The sequence below is a fragment of the Antrostomus carolinensis genome, unplaced genomic scaffold, assembly GCF_000700745.2.
Source record: "Antrostomus carolinensis isolate BGI_N321 unplaced genomic scaffold, ASM70074v2 scaffold5195, whole genome shotgun sequence".
NCBI classification, from domain to species: Eukaryota; Metazoa; Chordata; class Aves; order Caprimulgiformes; family Caprimulgidae; genus Antrostomus; species Antrostomus carolinensis.
The window spans coordinates 50,739-71,915 of NW_010315585.1; the positions used below are offsets into that span (position 1 = coordinate 50,739).

A 21,177-nucleotide genomic window follows, 5' to 3' on the forward strand; every position below is an offset into this window, starting at 1 on the left:
AACCCCCCAAATTATGCTAAAGCTCAGAGATCAGGATAAGAATGGAACTGGACTGACAAGAAAGTAAACTTGACACCTGGAAATGATCCCTGACAGTGGTCACTGTTTTTGTATGCTTCTGGCCTCTTTCTGAAGGAAAAAAATCACCTAATGGACAGGAATTACACACCACGTGGGTGTTCCCCCAGAGAAACACTGTAATGTGACAGCCGGTAAAAGATGAGATTTTGCAAAGCAGCAAGATCATAGACTTAAAACTCTGAAAAATTAGGATACATTTTTGTCCATAGGCTTGAATTTTACATTTTTATCCAAATCTTCTTTTAAATTTTGAACTAGATAAATGTCAAGGGACTGAAAGGTAAACTTGCAGGCAAAGGCAAATGACAAATCAGGCACAAACTGATGGGACTGTGAAGGACCACTCAAGCTACTGAAGTAACAGATTTTTCCACCCCTTGATGCTTTTCCAGAAGACACTTTGCTCAGACATCAGTTATTAGGCTCCATGGCAAATGGGACAAAAACTTGTGACCTGCAACAAACAGAAGATTGGAGTAGATGGCTGAAAGCCTTCTGCTAGCCTTATGGTGTAAGAACACATAATACACAGAATTACTTTTGTGCTGCAAGTAACATGCAAAAAAAAGTCGTTAGAGAGCCATGGATTTTCCACATTATTTTAGACAACAGAAAATTCCTAAAAATTATCTCTGGAATGCAAAGAAATTCTTTGTTTGCAAGCATAAAATGCATACTTTTCCAACAGAACTATGGGAGGTAATTCAATCATGGCAAATCTATGGGGAAGTTTTTCTAAATACCACCCTGTGGACAATAAACACCCATTAAACCCTGTTGTTAATGTGGAAGCTAATTACACTATTTCATTTGTTTTTATTACCAAAGACTTGGTGTGTGTGTCAATAAACAGCACATTAGGTCTCTGCTGTTCCGTATAAAGTATGTTTTCTTGATTCAGCCATATACATACAAATGAGCCAAACCAAACAGCATACTTACTAGTTATTTGTTTTGTAGGCACTTCTTAGTGCTCCTTCACCCTTCTCTATCTTTCATCTCTAATACTTGTTAAGCTGCAGTACAATATAAATACCACATCGTGTTAACAGCACTTAACTTTGGGAACAACCTCCCAAATCCATTTCCTATAAAACCCAAATACTTAAGTGTATCTTCACTGAACTCTGTGCAAGCTATACTGCACTTAAGATTGAAATGGAAAGTCAGGTTAGCATCTTCTGCTGTTGTTTGCTGCTGCTGCTGCTGTATAAATAGTTCAAATGATGCCTGGTAACTGAAAAAAAAACCCGTGAAGCAATTCATGGACCAGCCGACCAGGGAGAGCTGAGCGCTGCTGCCACGGCTGCCATCTAACCAGCCCCTTTGACTGAACAGTCAACACATGCAGGTCCCTTCAGTCACCCAATTGCTAGATCATTTTTGTAAAGGTGACACAGAACAAAAGCTTAACACCAGTTTGGGCAAAACTCAAATTGCCTTCTGACTTTGAAACCAAACCCCCAAATTATCCTTCGTTTCAATTTCAGTTTCACAGCTTCAAGGAGTAAATGAAAGAGAAATTTCCTGGCTCTACAGGATACCCAACATAGCAAGTAAGGTATTATTTGGGTCAACAGAGGACGTTGCCTGTACTGCAGACCTCCTGGCTCACCCACAGGTTCAGTATGAAACTGGGAAAAGCCTTGGCTTGAACAAGGAATGGTTTAGCAAATCTACATGTTCTGATAGTTAATTCAGATTTATTTCAGTGAATGTATTTGGAGGAAAAAGGAAGATTCTGTGAAAGTTCCTTTGACATTGGAGAGGATTTCAGCCAAATTAACCTCTCTCTATGAACACCGAAGTCACCTGTTCATTTTCCAGGCATCAGAGTAACTAAAAAAGGATTTGAACTTGAAAATTAAGAGTCTCTGTGGTGGAAGTGAAACAATACTGCTGTATCCCTAACAAGCTATTTTCATGTAATACAGGCACACGTGCTTCCTTTGTCTGGTCTGGACAAAAAGGCAGCAATAAAAGCCTTGGGGCTGCCATTGTAAAATCCTCTTTCAGAAACTCTTGAAATCCCCCTCTTTTTAGCCTACAGTTTCAAAGTCACCCCTGTGAAAGGGTCTGTCTTACACTGGCCTTGAGGGATCAGATAGCCCACAGATGGCAGGGGGATCATGAGAAAGTAAGTCTTTAGCACCACTACCATAGACTGGAATTTTATCAGAATAGTTGATCTCTTTAGTATTTTGGCCCATGAGAATCTGAAACAGAAAGCATCTCTCCCACAAGCGAGGGCTGATTCATCTGACAGGCTGCCTCCAGCAGCGACCTGTGCCAGCAAACTCTGAGACAAGAATCTTGAGACTCAGGACAACTATAGGATTCATAAATCCACACAGTGCACCATAGGACTTTAGGGCTTACAAAAATGAAACATCAAAATTTCCATAAAGGTCAGAAAAATATCTTCCTTCTATGTATACAAAGACTTTTATATAGTTTTATCTATCACCATGACAGATTATTTTATTCAAATGTTGCTCTATGTGTATGTTAAATAAACGTTGATCACAAGAATTATTTCTTTTTGGAAATCAAACAGTTCCAACTACACAGGAAGATGTGGTCAAATGGGGGAACTCTTCTTTTCAGCTGAACCCATTGCAAATGCTAAATGTTAAATGCTTCATTTCTCCAGGAAGTTTCTCTTGGATGACTACACCCAAGTGAAACAGAGAGAAGTTTTCTTTTCTTTTTTTTCTGCAAGGAACTATGTGAACATTTGAACCTAATGTTTCATTATCCTTCCGCACCAAATGCAAGTTTAGAAAGTTGACTGTTTGAAGCTCCAGAGGAGTATCTCTTAAAATAAAAAAGAGAAAAAAAAACAAAACAAACAAACTGAAACAATAACAAAATAATAATCAATTAATCCCTCCACAACTGGAACCACCACTGCCCTCTACAGTCTTTTGGGAAAATGCTATTCTCTGACCAATGCAAAACAAGAGCTGTTCTGTTAACAGACACACAGACGTACATACTGTGGCTTTAAACTATCCTAAGTTAAAAACCTACAACTTTTGGCTACATTGACTTTACAATTTCATGATGAATTTTTAACTGCCCCAAACCTACATTTTATGGAGCTGGCTAAGTTATCACAGACAAATCAAAGTTCATCTCTGGGCAGAACTGCCTACAACTGCGCAGTGGAAGGCACCCTGCTTGGTCTCCACATGAAGCACTTTGCTTGAACCAGAGCATCTGATACTTCCACCGACACGTAAAGATGGCCACATCCACTGGGGTTGGTGCCGAACATCTAGCCCCAGCAGGAGCTGAATGAGGAGGTGGAAATCAACAGTTACCATGACGTACAACTCCTCAAGGCATTTAGGAAATCAGAAGTCAAAACATGACCTCAAATGTGCTAAAAAAATAAATAAGTCCAGAAACCGGCAGGAACAGCAGTACATTACAGTACTCTTTGGAAATCTGAGAAGTGGGAGAGAACAGGGTGAAAAACTGAAAACAGTTTGAATAATACATTCTTTCTACTATTCAAAGCAGACGTATAATGGGTTGTATCTTGCCATAAGACTAGAACATTTTCAACATGACAGGAAAGAGGGAACATCCTCTGTCAAAGTAGCAGCAGGCAACATCCATATTAGGTCAACATTTCTGGGTTGTTATTCAAACCTAGTAAGAGAGAGATAACGGGAGCCAGAAGCTGGCACAGTCCTATTCATCACAGTAAGTGCTGCAATGCCAAGCTGAACTGTATAGTGGAGGCTCGGAAAAAAACATTCCCAGAGTCAACACAACATCAGTCTACAGCCCCTCTTTTTGATCTGTGTGCTCTTGGGAACAAAGCATAATTAAGGCAGCCTGGGACAAATTTCAGAAGTTGCTTTTTATTTTGCAGGCCTGTTTCTGCATATACAAATTATTTGGAAGAGAAATATGGGACAGCAGAAATGTGGAAATATCTATTTTGATGCACAGTGCAGACAGGGAGACATTTAGCTGTCTGATTTCGAGACACATTTGCTTGTTTTCAATGATCTTAACTATTCAGTTGTTTAAGCCCAACTTTTTCGGTATGCAGAGAAAACTGAGCAAAACAATTGTGATGCTGGGTTTCAAGTGAGTGAAAGCACAGCCCTTCTAGTCCATGCATGTGTCACGTCCAAAAGAGCAAGTCAAGGAACACCCAGAGACACTTACTAGCTTTTTAAGTTCAGATGCCAAAGCCCTAGGGGTTTGTTTTTGCTCTCAGCATGTGCTATCTCCACTAGTAGACTGCTTGTTCAGCATTTCCACTATACAGTCTAACAGGTTGAGATCTTAAAACCAGTAATTTCCTCTGAGCTAAAAACTTGGCAAAAAATCTTTGGTCAGACCAGAAGGAGATTTTGGTTTAGAAATAGATTAAGTTTATACTGGAAAGAAGAAATATTTATAAAAAACTCCCACACTATAAAGCAATGACTTTACAGTGTGAGCCATTACAGCTAATGGTCAGATTAGCTTCTGCAGTTACTGGCTCAGAACTTGGGAGGCTCCAAAAGCTTCTCTGCTCAGTTACACAGTGATGAACCTCCACTGTACTCTTAGGGTGACCTCCTCCTAAAATGTCTAATGACAGACTTTTGAAAATATTAATTCAAAGACAGGATGATTTAATTTCCCTCTTAAGATAAGAGGTTGGATCTGTCCCCATACTCATGGATATTCCACCAGATCTCAACTGAGTACCAGGAACCCTTCCCACTCAAGCCTACTAGGAAATAATTTTACCAGCTTTCATAGGCCAGAGGAGTAGGCACAGCTCAAGGAGAAGATACCCAGGACTGCAGAAAAGTATGAGCACAATGAACAGGAACATGCAATTTTCTCTTTGGATTAGGAATCAGGCTAACCTTGCTCCAATATCAGGACAACTGGTCTGCTGCTGGAAGCTCTGTGCTAGTTTAAGGCAGCCTGGACTAAGATCAATGGGCTTGTCTAATGACGTAACAGATAAGTGATGTTTCTCCCCCAGTGCAGCCAGGCCCTGGAAGCATCACAGGATAATGATACAGAGAAACAGCTATGCTGTGAGATCTCAGGATGCAGGAAAACCCTGTTACAGACTGTACTATTGTAGAGAAACAAATCTAGGTAGGAACAGGCTACCAAAAAATCAGTGTGTGCTTTACAGCAAAAAGCAATGCTTAAATTCTTTCAGAAACATGTAAAAGCATCTGGAAAGGGACATACTTTACATTAGTGTTGGTGCAGATGATGTATTCAATCTCATCGGAATAAGGATTCTGAAATGTGAAGCTGCTGGTTCTGATCAGCATCCATTCCCGGTTTTTGGTACGAAAACGATACATTACAGACAGGACTTGACCTTTCAGTTTCACAACCTGCAAAACCATTTGGAAAGGTTAACAAAAGGTGATTGCTACCTGCTGTGTACATGAATAGTAAACAGCAATAACTGGTGTGTTTTAAGCTTGAATTACAGAAAGTTATGGACACAGCAGTGAGATTCTTAATTTGAAGAGATTAAGAAAAATCTAATTCATGTTTGCAGCTATTTCCCTCAGAATAAAATTCTCATTCTTTGTTGTAGAAAACGCCATTTTTCAGCCTGTGTATAAGAAGAATTTCAGAATTTACAGATTCAGGACAATCAACAGGTTGTGCTGTTATCCCAACAGCGAAGCTTTAAGGACGTTCTAATGTGGAACGCTTATTGAGAAATTGATAGAAACCAAACTGAGGATCTTTAAAATGTCTATATGTAAACCATAAACCAAACATTGCAGCTGAAACAAAAGCCCACAAGAAAAAACATTCTGAGCTTGACTATCTGCTTTTCTGCTAGGATACCTGGCTATAAAATCCATATATATGATACACCAAATCACATATCAGCATCAAAATTTAGTATAATACTTGAGAAAAATGACATTTTAGAAACCATACATGGTGTTAGGTGTTCCTGCTCCATCAGGGGAATTGGACTAGATGATCTTTTGAGGTCCATTCCAATCCCCAACATTATGTGATTCTGTGTGTGATTCTGTGGGGGTTTTTGTTTGTTTTTTGTTTTTTTACCTGAACACAGTACAAGACCATCTATGATGGCAAAGTGCTAACAAGAAACACTTGCTTCTGGCTTTCAAAACAAGAAAGAGCAAGCCAGCCTTTGAATGGAGAACACACCAATAAGCCATTGCCTATTTCAATAGTATTAATGAAAATGGAGAGCAAATTCTTTGCTTGGACACCCCATTTGTTAATGACTAAGAATTCAGATGTCTGGCAATACTCAGTTCGAATTCTGTCTTTGGCACCTGAAATTTTGTTAAAGTCAATAGTTGGGCATCAAGTGAGAAGACAGACACAGCCAGCTAAAGAAGCATGCTCAAAACAATACAGCTGGTGCTGTAACTACAATTTATGTGTTATCTAACAATCTTGGTTTAAGTCAGAAGAAAACTCACATGGTTTCAAGTCATTCAGCTGGCACTTACCTGGGCTATCTGTGTTTATTTTTTATTGCTTTTCCACCAGGCTACCCCAGGGGTGCCTCAGGGAAGGAAAGGGAAGGTCTACTGCAAATAAATGCCACATCTTGTTGTGGTTTCTTAATCCTTATCCACTGGAATTTTTTTTTTTTTTTTATTAGCTACCTGCAGCTTGTATTTGCAAAAAGTAGAACACCAGGTATTTACCCTCTGTCTTTATTGACAAGGAAAAATTCTCCAGTCCTGTTTTTCCCAATGTCTGCATTTCAAATTGATCAACTGGATACAGGATTAAAAGGAAAGAATGCAAATACAAGACACAAAAAGCTTTAGCAATGCCCAGGAAAGTTCAAAATAATACTGAGGTAAATGTCTTCTTTTTTTTTTTTTTTTTTCCTTTTTTTTTTTTTTTTAAATGCTTTTGTAGTTTGAGTTCAATGAGCAACATTCTTTTATCAGCAATTTTGTACTACCACACCCAGGGTAAGAAACACAGAGCTTGTGTAAAAATGTCCAATCTGAATGGCATCCTCCTGGATATCAAATAGCTGTATTCTGGATCCTTTGATACTGAACTCTATTTGTTGATCTTGGCCTTGAGACTATCTTATTCTGTCCTGATTTTCCCACCCTGATGAATGAATTTATCTTCCCAAGGAAGTAAAAGCTTTGAGATGGATATTGGCAATTGACCAAAAACTGCAAACCCCTCCCTCCCCTCCTCTGTTATGCACCAACCAGGTTCTGATACTGTCAGCAAATTAGAAATGCCAAGTTTTCAGAGGGTTTTAGAAAAAAAGACATTGTTGCAAATCACAGTTACCTTTTTAATGAAAAGATTTCTAAGGCCAAACTAACAATAGTAAAACAAACTGCAGTGATCTATTGTCCTGAAGTCTGAATTAAGCAAACACTAATTCTGTAATAATATATAAAGCATAGAGAGTGCTGGTGGGAAAATCCTGAACTGTCTGAAAACAGTGCACACAAACAAGATAGCTCAAAAAATTTCAAAGCTAATGTTTAACCTTTACTTTCTTACATTCTTTGGAAATAAAAACCACCCAGTATATAGCTTAACTGTTTACTTCAGTCTTTTATTGCATTTTATAGCCCCAATCACACTGCTACTGTACTGAACAAAAATACACTGAAAAAAGGAATTGCCTACTAAAGAAACACCGCAATATTTTCAAAGATTGGACACAGGTCAAGTGAACAGGAACTTTCATTTCTAATCTGCATTTTTTCCTGCTGTCTTTTTGTATGACCTTAAGCAAATTATTTAAGTCCCTGATCCAGTGAATCATTTATGCACATGCCTAATAGCGAGTAGTGACAGTGAAGTCCCCAGCAACTGAGTTCAGGGATACACCAGCAGCCTCCCAAGGCCTGATCTCACCCTTGGTGAACAGAGTGAGGACCAAGTCATTAACCTGAATGTTAGTTAGTAAGCCCTTCTGTGCCCCAGGCTATCACTTCAGAGATGTTTGACGTGTTATTATGCAGCAGCTCTCTGTCATTGTCTCTTGGCTAAATTAGTGGAATCAATCATTTGGACGTTAGTGAAAACCAGCATATGCTTCCTCGCTGCTCTTCTTGTGCCACTGATGCAATCAAGCCCAAGTTCAGGGAGCTGAAGCTAGTCCCATACAAAAGCATTTAGTCCCTTAGCTAGCCTACCCAGCAAGTCTGTGTTAATATCTGTGCTAATAACAGGACAGCAGGAAGGGTGGGGAGGAGGTCAGGGAGGAGAGAAGAGGGGGAGTAGGACCTGACTCATGGTGACAACTACCCATCAGGTAGGTTCAGCTGCAGCACTACACTCCCAACCAACGCGGGGCAGAGAAGATGACTTGGTGTGGTGACCTATTTCAAGTGCCAACCTCTCACAGGCTCCTGCCTGTGAATCAGTATCTTGAATTTAAAAGGTGCTGTTTGAACTCAGTCCATTCAAGGGACATGAAGTGGATGCAGAGCACTCACAGAGTCTATTCTGCTAGCTCATCAGTGGGGTTGGTAGTGTCTGCTTGAGGGAGGGGGTAGTGAGAAATAGTTCAAGAGTACTGATAATCTTACAATATCTCAAACACTTCTGTAGAGACCATAACCTCAGTTTCACAATCTATTCTATGGACACAGAACAGCCTTTAGTTGTTTTCCCCAGAGAGGCTTTTCAAGCTCTGTTTTTGCATGCCATGCCTGAATAAATAGTTGGCTATACAAATCATTTTAGAAGCCACTTCATATCCATGTTTCACAGCTGAAAATACATCTCAGCATCCAACGCAAGACAGATCAACAAAACCTGGCTGCGCTATCGGCTGTTGTCAGAAAATGTGGAACCACTTAGATCACCTGAACCTCAGTAACTGGTTAAACATGGTACACCATGCTTTCTAGTACAGCAGGGAAGTTGTTGTAGAGACCAGCAACAAGCAGAAGGCTTGGGGAAAGCACTCCTGCTGTATGTCCAGATCAATTTCAAACAATAAGCTCTACAATGGAATAAATGCCTTTGATGTAGCTGATGTAAACGTGGTCCACTGTAAAAAAAAAAATCCAGATAACTCTTTTGATATGTTGTATTTCTTTTGTTATTCCTGTCTGCATTTCAATTCCTAACAGGGAGAAGGGCCAAATTCTCTATTGATGTAAAGTGGTGTAACTCCATTAAAGTATGAAGCACGTCATCTATGCTGGCAGAGAATTTAGGTCATAAACAATCCAGCATTACAGTAGGTTGTAACAACTTCCAGAACAACAGCCCATCTTAGAAGGTAAATACTTTTGGTTACCACTTAACATTGTGGCATAAAATACAGGCATCTACCAAACAGCTCTGTGCACTGAACACTCATTTAATTTTTTGTAAGAAGACAACAAAGTGTATAACTAAGTGACTTATTTCTGAAAAAACAGCAAACAGATGCTGCAGTTTACTATTTATGTAGCTTAACTCATTAGTAATTGACCAACAAATTGTTTCATATCTTGCCACTCCTCCTGCATAGCAGAAAAAATATCTTGAAATTAAAAATAAAAGCTACTTCTCTGAACAAAATAGTAACAATAACAATAATAATAAATAAATGGTAGAAGGAGCAGGATGCAGCACCTGTTGGAAACTCTCCCTCAAATGGCTTTGATCTTCGGGATGGCAGAATTCTAAAATATCTTTCCCCAGAAGATCCTAGAATAAAACATAAAGCTATGTAAAAAACCCAGATCACAACACTAATCCACATGCAGATCTGCAAGTAATCCTTGCAGACAGACGCTAGATGTACCGCCCTTAATGGGACTACTCAGTTAATCGGGGAAGAATCATACAAACAAGGTTTATAGGCATCATGTCCCACACTATATTAGTACTGTTGCATAGATATATGTATTTACAAACAAATTTTAAGTGCTTTTTTAAATGCCTGTGAAATGGTATCTTGAAGAGACAAACATCCTCTACTACAGCTCATTTTATGGCACTAATTTTTGTAAAAACAGTTACTATAAAGCTACCTAAAATCAAAATAAATGGGAAAATTTAATGAGGAAGAAATTATTTTTCCCTGTAAATTGCAACTGCTGATGGTTATCTGAGGGAATGTTGTGGCAGTGAGGAGATCATTTACTATTCTACTCAGATCTGTAACTAGCCTCCTATTCAGAGGAGCAGATGTAAGCCTAAAGGAAAACAGATACCATAAATGATGTTTGCTTACTGTTCAATAGATTGGCAGAAGTAAAAGATCTACAGGACTAAAACTCTCCAAGCACTGTTAACTTTCTATCATAGAAATGTCTTCACTGGAAAGCTGTGCAAGGTTTAATTTAAAGTATCTTCCTGTTATAATTCTAATCATATCTAAAAGGTATAAAAAGATATCCTACATAACAAAGGGGAAAACTATAAATTTTACAGAGGCATGGACAGTAAAGAAAAATTAACAGCATTTCGTGCACAACATATGAATTATCAGCTGCAAATATTTCAAGTTTTGCTGCCTTTTTTTTTTTTAATATGGGAAACATGGAAACAGAATTTTCTTCATCAGCTCTAATCAGTCTTCACAAGTACAGTGACTCACTGACCTGTGGCTGGTAGCCAATGACGCTGATGCACCTTGGGTCGACAAAGGTGATGACTCCATCAGAATTGTGTCTAGACAAGAACTCAGTTGGGACTGACATGCCATTCATGTCCATGCACACTGGAGAGCTAGTAACCTAGGACCAATTAAATCCACAGCACTTAGTCCACAGAACAGTCGAAGCTGATTACATAGCTAAAGAATAAAACCTGTTGGCAGACTGCTATCTACTGAAGGAAGTCATAAATAAGACAACAGCATGAATAAATGATACAGAACAGCCTTTAGTCTAGTTTGCAGTGCAAATATTGCACCCCATGGCATGTATCTAGGATTAACACCACAGCAAGAAAACAAATACACCAGAGGTTCCCAACAAGAAGGGATAGAGTAAGGATTTAAGTATGGTTGGATTCATCTTACTCTGTGGGACCACATTAAAGTTTGGCATCTTGGTTCCTACCCTTGTTAACCAAGAATGAGAGACTTCCAGAGGAGAATTCAACCCACCCATTTTAGGATGGGAAGGTCAATCTCTACAAGAAGACAAGTCATTATCTGTAAACATATCCAACAGGACTACCTCAGACTAACACTCAACTTTCAGGTGAAGATCATCTGAGAACACGCAGAGAACCTGAAAAAAGTTCTCCAGAGACTAAGGTAGGTGATGATTTTGGACCAGCAAGTGGCTGCTCAAAATGAAAACACACACTTCTGTAAATATCAAAGCTCATCGGAGAGAGTGATGTGATTTTCAGCAATCTGCTTGAAACCTGTGCAATCAGGCCACTTCATATCCATTCATTCCTACTGGGGCTATAAATGAGACCACTGTTTTTCTTAGAACTTTCAGAGTCATCTCTGTTAACAAGGTCCCAATGCAAAAGGAGCAAAACCTAATATTATTGCTGCTGTCTTGAAGCAGATTAGCCAGTTAACTGTATGCAAGATTTCAATTTGCTGTTACAGAGCAGAGTTTATAATTTGTGCACCTTGACTCCTTTGTGATTACACTCATCCCCAGAGCCTCCTCCTGCCCTCCTTCACATACCCTGCTGTCTCTTCTAATGTAACAGATGTTTTGACACTCCGCATGTTACTAATGTGATTTTCTCAGAAATCATCTTTCTTTGGCAGCTGTAACACATGAATCCCCACAACTTCCTTCTCTCCATCAGTGGAATATATCACCCTTGATTACAAAAGCATGATTAACCTAAAAAAATATCATGCAACACTTCTGTAGCTCTGCCATCACAATTCAGACATGCTCTGCAAAAGAGCCAACACTTGCAGTAACGTGCAGGCTGTTCACCTCAAATAAGATGGGTTTGTCACCTGTGCTCTAATGAAAGGGTCATTCTCCCTTGTAAGAAGGAATGATGCCATCCTAGCAGATGGCAACGAGTGCAGGCCAACAGAAGATCAGGCAGGAGGCTCAAACACGTTCACCCATGGCAGAATTCCCAGTCCAGGAAGACAAAAATTAGCTTCCCTGCTGTGGTGGAGATTCACCGCAACTGGTTTAGCTCCCGCTCAGAACTCTTGTCAGCAATGGACAAAGGAAGAAAATGTAATACATCAATTGCAACCATCTGGGCAAAAAGGAAGTAAAATTTTACTCTCACAGTTCCCTCAGCTGACATCACATCTGAATGCACACTACAATACACAGTGAGAATAAAGCTATTATTTCTGAAGTGCCTCTTGACTGCCTTATCTTTACCATTTGCAAAATAACTCCTGCAATCACAGTTTTTAAAGGAGTTGATTAGCCAGGGAGAGAAAATGAATGAAAGAATAGCAGGGAGCATGTCACTGGCTTTGGGAGACACTTTAACCTACCATCTGCAGCACCTGTACTCCCACATTTCTCACAATTGAGAAGATCTCAGCCCTATGCACCCTAGAGAATAGCAGGTCTGTACATGCTCGTGCTCCAGGAGTATTTTTGCCACTGTTGTTGGGTTAAATACACATATGCACCAAACCCACAATTTCATTTTGCTCTGTTGACGTGGTCTAAACAAGTCCTGCCCATGGAAGGGTGGTTGGAACTAGATGATCTTTAAGGTCCTTTCCAACCTAAAATCATTCTATAAATCAATGGCTGTACATCGACATCAAGGTATTTTGTATTTCGGAGGCATGTTAAAAGTTACAGTCTAGTACCAGAACCTTGTGCAAACTCTTAACAACTAAAGCACAAGACCGATTATGCTTTCAGAAGCAGTTTATATAAGCAAAGACTGGCATTACCTGAAGCCTTCCTATTGCCACAAGGCAATATTTACTACCTTGTCCCACATCAGCATCTTCTTCTGGTATAGTCATCCCTAGAGTAAAAGATAAGAAATATTGTTATAATCAGGAAATCTGGACGAGCAGAGACACTGCTGGCTTGGTTCAATACTATTCTACATGCACCAAATCATTTAAAATATCTTTATTGTCTTCTCTAGGATTCAGGCATTATCTCTAGGTTCATATCAGATGATCCTTCTCAGTTGTGCTTGATCCTACACACCTCACATGTATATACAGTGCCCACAGCAGGATTTTTGGCTGCCGAGGACAAAGCAGATAGAAAATTTCCATTAGACACTAAGACAGACAGTAACATTGTCACAAGTACTGCTCTGCAGCATGTCACTGGAACCATGTGTTCACATAATATGGTCAGTGAGTGCAGACTATGTTTGGTTTTCTTTGTGAATAATATATTATAATGAGCCTTAAAAACAAGGCACAGCCTAGAATATTCATTAACTTCATGCTCATATTTAACAGCCGTTTTTACTTTTTTCTATAATGGACTAAGTCGGGCTTGTTACATTGAAAGACTGAAAGTTGAAAGACTGAAAAAATGCAGTGCTTGTTTCAGAACTACTATAAACACAGGAATAATTTCAAAACATACATGTGTACTGTTTTCCATCTCAGTGTTTCACAAATAGGAACACTCAGATTAGCTCTGCTTACTTGCTAGTTGGCTAAGTCTTTAGTTAAGGCTATTTCCCAACTCCAGTTTTGAGATATCAATTTCCTATGAAGCATTTGGAAAAAAGAAAAAAAATCTACCAAGAGTGACACCACTGACTTATTTTAAGTGATTCGTAAACGCTTTCACAAGGCTTTTCAAGGAATTCAAGTCACAACAGGCAGTGAATCATTTAAGAGGCACTTTAGAGCATTAATGAAATTAACTGCAAAGCATCTACCAATTACAAAACAACGGTCACTTTGTTATCAAAACTTAATGTAAGTCAATCTTTGGACCATGCAGAGGATGACAGCATACAACTTTCTTAAATGATGCCTCTGAAAAATGATTATAAATGCTGCAGAAAGAACTGAAGTAGTCTCCGAAGGAAGTTATTTTGTACCAAAATAATTGAATCTTATCTGACAACCAATTTCTAAATAGCACTCTACAGGTATTTTTCAGTTCCCATCGAGCTATTTAAAACATATGAAGTATGAAAGAAAAAAAGTCCCATATTTTTGAATAATACATTCAAACTTTAGCTGCAGTGGAATTCACAATTTTGGGGGTGCAACTTCATTTGCAGCCCCTGACAGATAACTAGGATTTTATCAGGGGATCTCAAGAGCTTTAGAAAGGAGGAGCATTATTGGCCCTTCTAACAAGTGGGAAATTGAGGTGCAGTACGAATTTTAATGTCCCACACTACAAGAGCTGGGAAAACCCCTTTGTCTTCTATACAATAATATTGCTATCCAGAGATACAAATTTGGCCCTAAATAACTCCTTAGCTTCTAAACCTGCATGATATCCCTCCCCAAATGCTGAGATACTCCTCTGAAATGTTTTCTTAGAAGCTGTATGAGAAGGTCAAGGTGGTAGTATGTGACCTTAGGAGTACATTTTCAGAAATCAATCATTAAACACATAAGTTAAAAATAAAATTAGGTAGAATCGACACATGTTATTTTGCAATTAAACATTACTTTGTTCTTCTGATAAAAGGTCCCTCTGTGGGTTACTATGGATCCAAACTTCCACTTGATTTAGAACATCCTTGAAATGAAGACAATCTGCATTTATCCTCCCTGTGGGACTGTTCTGCACTGCCTCCAGTTTATCAGTTTATCCTTCAAGTAGTTAAATTACAAAGCGATGTTTCAATATTTCACACACCGCTATTCCAGTCTCTTTTCTGCTACATGCTAGGCAAACCACTAACAAGATCCCAAACACAAATTAAGTCCTATGCTCTGAGACACCAGCATACCACAGAGAGCATAAACCACTGACATTAAACTACAGTTAAGAGATTCATATTACACAAGTATTTTGTTTTCCTTCCTTGCTGTGTTGACACACAGTTATTTCTTCAATATAAGACTTAGTAATTAGCTAATGACAGCTCCAATAGGCAAAGAAACTAAATTTGGCTGCCTCTTGAGAAAAGAGAGAAAATTACCCTGAAAAAGCAGCAGCAAACATATCTACCCCAAATTGTGTCCACTTATGAAAAAATTTTGTCAGACACATGGCTGCTATCTGCTCACGTACATGTGGGGCACAGGGAAGATCAAGCTCCCAAAATTAAACCTAGATTCCTCCCCGTGAACAATTTGTATTTTAAATAGGTAGAAAATGGTTAACTGAAAACTGTGTGCAGTTTGCAAAGGATGAGAAGTGAAATCCAACAGTTTCACCTGACAAAGCAGTGACTGGAGGTGTGAATTGAGAGCAGGAACAGTTAAATGATGCAGAAGTTTAGGAAGGAGCACACTGATGCTGACTCTGCTGTGAAAGAAACGCAGCAGCGTACAAAAATAACCACAGGAGGAAAGAAAGCACTACAGCAGGTGAAGAGTGGACCTAACACTGTGGCTCGAAGATGGCAGCAAGGACTGCATCCCTTCAGGAGATAGATGAGGAGTCTCTCCTGAACTCAACACCTGAACTTCAAGACCTCCAAGTTCAACTGAGAGCTGAAAGACCAAATATTTAAAAACAGTCATGGTTACATTTAGACAGCTCGGTGCAGGTGGTCTGATTTCAAAGATGGTGAGTGATTCTGGGTCCTACCACCTTCAGAGGATTTCTTGGTGGATGCCTGCTACTTCTGAGAATTAGCCCACTTAAACACAGGGGCCTAAGTGCTGTTTTAAGGAAATAATTCTAGGCATTCTAGTTGGATAACCTTAACCAAAAGGTCCCTTTAAAATGGAGTTTTCCATTTGAGAAGGACAAATTTAAAGTATTTTCCCTTGACTTCAAAAGCTTTTTCAATCGTTTCCTTAGCGGCACAGTGTATTGCAAAGGACAGTAAAGATACTCAGCTGGATGGCTTCCACTTTGCACAGTATTTTTTCTGCAGCTTTCAACAACACTTTCCTTTTTAGGAATTTGGTCCATGCTTGCTATTGCCCAAATAAACTCAAAGCAACATAAATAATCTCCCAAATTAAACTGAGCTCAGAAACACCATTTCTGATGTCACTCTGTTGGGAAGGGAGGCTGTTGTTCTAATTTCCACCTTTTTTTTTTTTTGCACCCTGCAAGATGGATTACATTTGGTCTGTATAACACACTGGAAAATGTATTAGTTGGGTTATCCCAAAAGACACCCTATGAATAAAAAACAATCTGCCTGGAATTAATAACTATATGACCCAGTGAATTTCTAACCCTTTTCCAAAAGTGCTTAGAGTAAAAATATGCCAAAATGATTGTCTACAGTGTAGGTGCCACTACAAATAGCATTCCATAGAGGGAAATTATTTTCTTTTTTCTTTTGCTGATAGTTAAAAAGAATCAACCATGGGTGTGTAGAAGAGATTTACTTTTGCTTTAGCATCCTTCTTCAGCCATGGGTGTGCTTAAATATGAGGATGCATTCGCAGAAGAGATTTACTTTTGCTTTAGCATCCTTCCTATTGAACAAACTACAATACAGACAGGTAAATAAAGATACACGCACTGCACTTAATAGTGGTTTGTCCAGCTCTTAACATAATGTAACACTGCCCCTTAACATCACAAAGTACCATCAGGAGCTCAAAAAAAAACGTTGTAAAAGCATTGAGGAAAGCAGCCATGAAACTGATCTTTAGGAGGCATCAACAAAATAAACATACATTAGTTATTCACATTCTTTACGTGTAGCTCTGTGAAAGGCTTTACTTCTCAACACTAAATACGTGCTCCTCTCGAATAATAAATACAGTGCTATGCTTCTTCAAGTTAATATCAACAATTTGTAAAGCTAAGCCTGCAACAGAGCATCACAAATAGAATGCTGTGCCATTAGAGGTTATATTTAATTTCCAAGTGTCCTTTATGCCAGCAAACAGTTTCCCACAGGGTAATGGCATGTGTTTGTGTGGACATAAGGAACTTTTTAGTTTTCCCAATGAGCTTCTAGTTGGCTCTAACAACAGAACAGCTTCATTTTCTGCCTTCTTTATCCTTCTGCCCCATATTTTCTGTGAGACACAGAACAGCGTTAGTGGATTTGTGGTTTTATTTCACTACACTCAAAAATAAATTATTTATGAGTTTTTAGAAGGATGTAATTGAAGTGTCCAGTGGTCACTAGTAATCCTCTGTTAATGCCTCTCTCCATCAAAGCCATGACTGATAGTTACACTGCGCATCAAACTGCTCTGTGTGACTTTATCTCCCACACACAACAATGGAAAAAGGCTTTCACAAAAAAAGGCTGTGGGTGTTTACAGCATACCAAGGAAAAATCTCATGAAAAATCCCAACAAAAACTAAAGTAGCCTTTTTTTTATTATTAAAAAAAAAAAAAAAAGCCTTAAAAATGACTGCATTGCAAAGAATATTCAGGCAAGTATTTTGTTCTGTATTGGAAGAGGGAGTGCTTTGCACAAACGTCCAGTTTCTGGCCAAAACTTTAAAATAACCTAACAGCTTTGGCATGCTGTGGTTAAGACGTTACCGTAAGTCTGACTTGGAAGACTAAAATGTTTCTTTTTTAATATACAAAACTAAAGAGAAAAAAAAAAGGATTTCAACATTATTTGAGTTTAACATTATTCTGGGACTTTTTATTTGAAGTTTTCGAAATAAGTATCTATCTAAGCTTTTTCTTCACTATGTGTTTTTCTGCAGGTCCTGGCTCTGATTTACAGAAAACCAGCAACATCCTGACAGACTGTATCTTCTCTCTCCACCAAATATTTTCCATCAATTGTTATGGCATGAAAAAAATACTATTAGGAAAATATCATATGGACTGCATAAGATTAATTTTCTTCCAGGAATGAGATGCTCAGAGGAGAGGAAAAAAAAAACAAACCAAAACCAAAAAAACAAAAACCAGAAGAAAAGCAAATGTCTGCTTAAGTTGAAAACTGAATGATGAGGAGATCGGCATTTTGCAGTTTTGTGAGTGGTTATGAACTTGAAGCACTGTCTAGGATAAGGATCACAAGTTGCTTCACTGGGAACAGAGGAACAAAGCCTGGAATCAGTGCTCAGCCAGTTTCAAACAAGGGGTCTTTTTACCTCGTTAAAAATCATCTAAAACTGCACTGTCATTATTTAATCTAACAGATGCTCCACATAAGAATGAACAACATAACTGGTTGGAACGTTGATATGGAATATCTGACTCCTTTTTCTTTGACTTCCACACAAAGTTTACACTGATGCAGAGTCCACTTGAGTCCAACGTAAAACTCGTGAGCATACAAGTGTGCAATGCATTATATGGCAGGTTTTGTACTTTGAGCTTAGTTTTACCCTTACAGAGGAAAACGAATTGACCATGGCAAACCCAGCCTGAACGGACCCACTCCTCAAAGCAGCTCCGTCTTCTCCCCATGGCTAACTCACCCAGAGGCAAACACATCATATTAAGGAACAGCCAAACTGCTCTTTTTCCAGGGGAACACAGAAGAGAGCACAGGCTGCAGCACTGCTGGGTCTGCTTTGTTAGGAAGCATGGGAGAGGCAGGTGCTGCACATGGCTCCTGCACGCTCCGAGCTCAGTTCTGTGACGAGGACGAGGCATGATGTTTCCTCTGTTTTCTCTCCATCTTCTCAGTGAAAAAGGGGCTAAAAGCAGTCTGCCAATAAGTGAGCCTTGCTCCTCCATTAAGGATTGGGTGGCAGTGGGGGGAAAGTCAGGCTAGGTGTGCAAAAGTATTTTTATGCTGACCACAGACCTGAGCCACAACAGAATTTGCTTTCTACTTTAGATCTCTGAAAAAAAACCACCCCAACCAACCAGTCCTTAAAATATGCCACCATACTGATGCCAGCTGTCATTTGTTTTCACTTGTTTAAAGTATCTGAATTACTTAAGAGATTCAGCATCGACTACTCACAGCAGCAGCACTGTCAAACCTGATAGCCTATCACACTAATAATGATCACAGAGCAGTTCTTGTCTTGATAGTATCAACATGGATTGTCTTACACTTGGTGTGGGACAAAAAAAATCAATACACTGGTCACAGTCAATGCAATTCAATCCAGAAAGAGAAAATGCCAGGTGCTAAACAAATTAGATTAAGTACAGATTAAGTGCATTTGCTAAATATTTGTTATTTCATTTATGAAAGTATGTTTTGTGTTGTATATTAGTTGTATAATGCACATGTCACATTGCATGTTCTGACAGAAAAGGATATGGAGTTTGTATTGGTGTCCACCTGGCAATTGAAAAATAAATTAAAATGATCCTTTCTGAAGCTGAAATTTTTAATAGTTGTGATTTAGCACAAAACCATTTATTCCCAAGAATCCAGAGATGATGCAAAGGCCAGGGGCTTGCTACTCTCTGATTTGAACAAAAGTAATTTCATTACAGGGTAGAAAAGCCTTAACAAATCCAATTACTGCTGCAGTGATCTCATTTGCTTTGCAGATTATGGTTGTATTACCATTGGAAATGAGAACAAATGCAGCAATGTTGCCACTTATTTACCCAAATGTATTGGGGACCAATTCAGCCCATGGATATTCCCATTGAACTCCAAAATTCAATGGATACATGACAATCATCAACACAAAGTGGGGAAGACTGCGGGGGCAAATAAACACTCAAGAAAGAGGCCCCGATTCAGTAATATATGCCCTGAAAAAAGGTGCTCAGCATGATTATTATAAGTAACAATTTGGATGATAATATAAAAGACTATTGAAATTCCACATAAGGCTGTCAAAATCAAAAACATCCCTCAGGATTGAGCTATAGTTTGGAGGCATTAACATTGTGGAGGAGCATTAGGATATCATAAGGGAGCACCATGTGATTTTGAGGAGTGGAGTAATAGAAATGGGATGAAATCCAACATTACTAAATGCATAAGCATGCACTTAGGGACTAATAACAGTACTAAACTACAGCAATAGAAATGGGATAAAATATCGTATTACTAATTGAAAGATCATACATTCAAAGCTGTATTTGCCATGAACTGGAAGATCTTGAGTTAACAACTGAGAAAAAGGCAGCCTGGTGTATATATCAAGTGATTTAGGGTGCCAGTAAGATGCAATATACAAAAGTGAAGTATTCTCTGTCGTCTACTGCCAGTCAAGATAGAAAACATCATTTTCATTATACATCACTACAATCCCATCTGGAACAAGAGTGTACAGTGCCAGTGACCCATATTTTGAAAAGTTAAGTGAAAATATGAACAAGTGCAGAGAAAAGACACAAGGATAAAGAAGAGAATGCATTGTGAGAATGGAGATTAGAAGAATTGGGCTGGTTTAATTGTGCAAAGTCAAGGCTGACAGGGTATCACCTCCTTCTGGAAACACAAAAGAATGCCAGAGAGAGACAGACACAAGGCATGAAAACTTCCACTTGATCTTCAGTGAAATATAGTCCAAGAATATACTGGCATAAACTTCCCATAAACTAATGAGGACTGGAAATTAGAGAGGTTGTTAAGCATGGGAGATCAGTGAGGTTTTGGAAGAGCTGGAGACAGGGAAAACATCTCACTAATGTAAACTGGAACTTACAATGTCATACTTGGCAATTGGGCACTCAAAGATCCAGAAGATCCTTTTCATCCCACACTCCTGCCCTGCAGTGCCTGCTCCCCTGCAGAAATGGTGGCTGGAAGGCATATACTGCTGATGCTGTGACCTAGCACTGACATGAGTTCATGCATTTGCAGCTCTGCATTAGCAACATACACCCCTGAAGGGTTAGATCTCTTTAAACATCCCATAACATGCAGCAAGCTTTTCACTCAAGCTAAATAAGGAGCTGACAGAAATCTCATTTGACCTGCACCTTCCTGAAGAGACATCCTGTACATCAAGGCTGAATTCAATTATGTTTGGAATTACCAACAGAAAAATTAATCTCTTTGTGGAAATAAACAAGAAAAACCTCCTTTCATTTTCATAGAGCAATTTACACACACTGTGCTCTCAGTCTTTTGAGACAGAAATAAAATTGAACCATTTTGACTCCTACAGCACACTGAACTATATTAAATCCTATTAGCACCAAGAGGGGAGGTTTTCCTCTTCTTCCGAATCT

At 38.9% G+C, this 21,177-nt stretch overlaps 1 protein-coding gene across 1 annotated transcript in view; it reads right to left on the reverse strand.

Annotated features, from left to right (window-relative positions):
* Positions 1–21,177, reverse strand: part of ARNT2 (aryl hydrocarbon receptor nuclear translocator 2) — a 76,755-nt gene that overhangs the window by 17,729 nt on the left and 37,849 nt on the right. The window contains exons 8-11 of the mRNA XM_010167988.2: positions 12,920–12,996; positions 10,659–10,793; positions 9,685–9,759; positions 5,305–5,456 (exon numbers count right to left, since the gene is read on the reverse strand). Of these exons, the coding sequence (XP_010166290.1) occupies positions 5,305–5,456; positions 9,685–9,759; positions 10,659–10,793; positions 12,920–12,996 (439 nt within the window). The remainder of the gene's footprint in view (positions 1–5,304; positions 5,457–9,684; positions 9,760–10,658; positions 10,794–12,919; positions 12,997–21,177) is intronic.